The sequence below is a fragment of the Meleagris gallopavo genome, chromosome 19, assembly GCF_000146605.3.
Source record: "Meleagris gallopavo isolate NT-WF06-2002-E0010 breed Aviagen turkey brand Nicholas breeding stock chromosome 19, Turkey_5.1, whole genome shotgun sequence".
Classification (NCBI taxonomy): Eukaryota; Metazoa; Chordata; class Aves; order Galliformes; family Phasianidae; genus Meleagris; species Meleagris gallopavo.
Window position 1 is genome coordinate 7,580,435 of NC_015029.2, and position 711 is coordinate 7,581,145.

Here is a 711-nt window from a genome sequence, read left to right on the forward strand (position 1 = left end):
CGCGGTCCCCTGTGCTGTCGCTGCTTCTGTGCCGGCTTCCAGGCTCACCTGCAGAGCGCCCGGACGGCCCCGCACCGCGCTACGAGGTCCCCGACCCCGTCGCAGGGCGGCTCTCCTGGGTGGGCAAGGGATTAACGGCGAGGCAGGGAGATCCCTGCGAAGCCCCAGCCCTTCCCAGGCTACCGTGAAATCTCCCATCACCGGTGCAGTGACCAGGGCAAATTTATCTCTCTGTGCTAATACAGACTGTGTCTGGTTCTGCATCTCCTTCCCCCGGACACCCAACACATCACACCGCTCCATAGGGTCCCACTGTGCCCCCGTGATCTCCCTGAGCTCATTCCGACAGCAAACTCCTGCAGGACAGTGCAGTGAGTTGCCGGGACAGGGATCAGCCCTGCGAGCCCTTGGGATGCTTCAAGGCTCCCTTGGATGCCCTGGGACCGATGAGGCTATTAAGCACTCATTTATTTATCAAATAAAAAAAATCTGCTGTTCGGTTAGTGCCAAACTGCCACTTGTTTTGTCTACATTTTTCCCTGGGAAATTAGAGCACAGAGGCTTATTGTTTTTCAAATGACTTAGGCGCCTGCCCATGCTCAGAACCAGCCTTAAAGATAGCAGGGGTCTGATGTGTAAATGAATGGCAGGATACACCCTCCTGGGAATATTTGTTCCCATTAAGTTTTGCAAGTTGTGTTGTTTTTTTTT

At 54.4% G+C, this 711-nt stretch overlaps 1 protein-coding gene across 2 annotated transcripts in view; it reads right to left on the reverse strand.

The window, feature by feature from the left end:
- EGFL7 (EGF like domain multiple 7) overlaps positions 1–711 on the reverse strand; it is a 14,505-nt gene that overhangs the window by 9,444 nt on the left and 4,350 nt on the right. Inside the window, exon 1 of one of the 2 annotated variants that reach the window (XM_019621503.2) lies at positions 49–415. The exons of the other annotated variant lie outside the window; for it this stretch is intronic. Within the exon in view, the coding sequence (XP_019477048.1) occupies positions 49–303 (255 nt within the window). The 5' untranslated portion in view covers positions 304–415. Of the gene's footprint in view, positions 1–48; positions 416–711 lie in introns of those variants that run through there. 2 annotated transcript variants of the gene reach the window in all.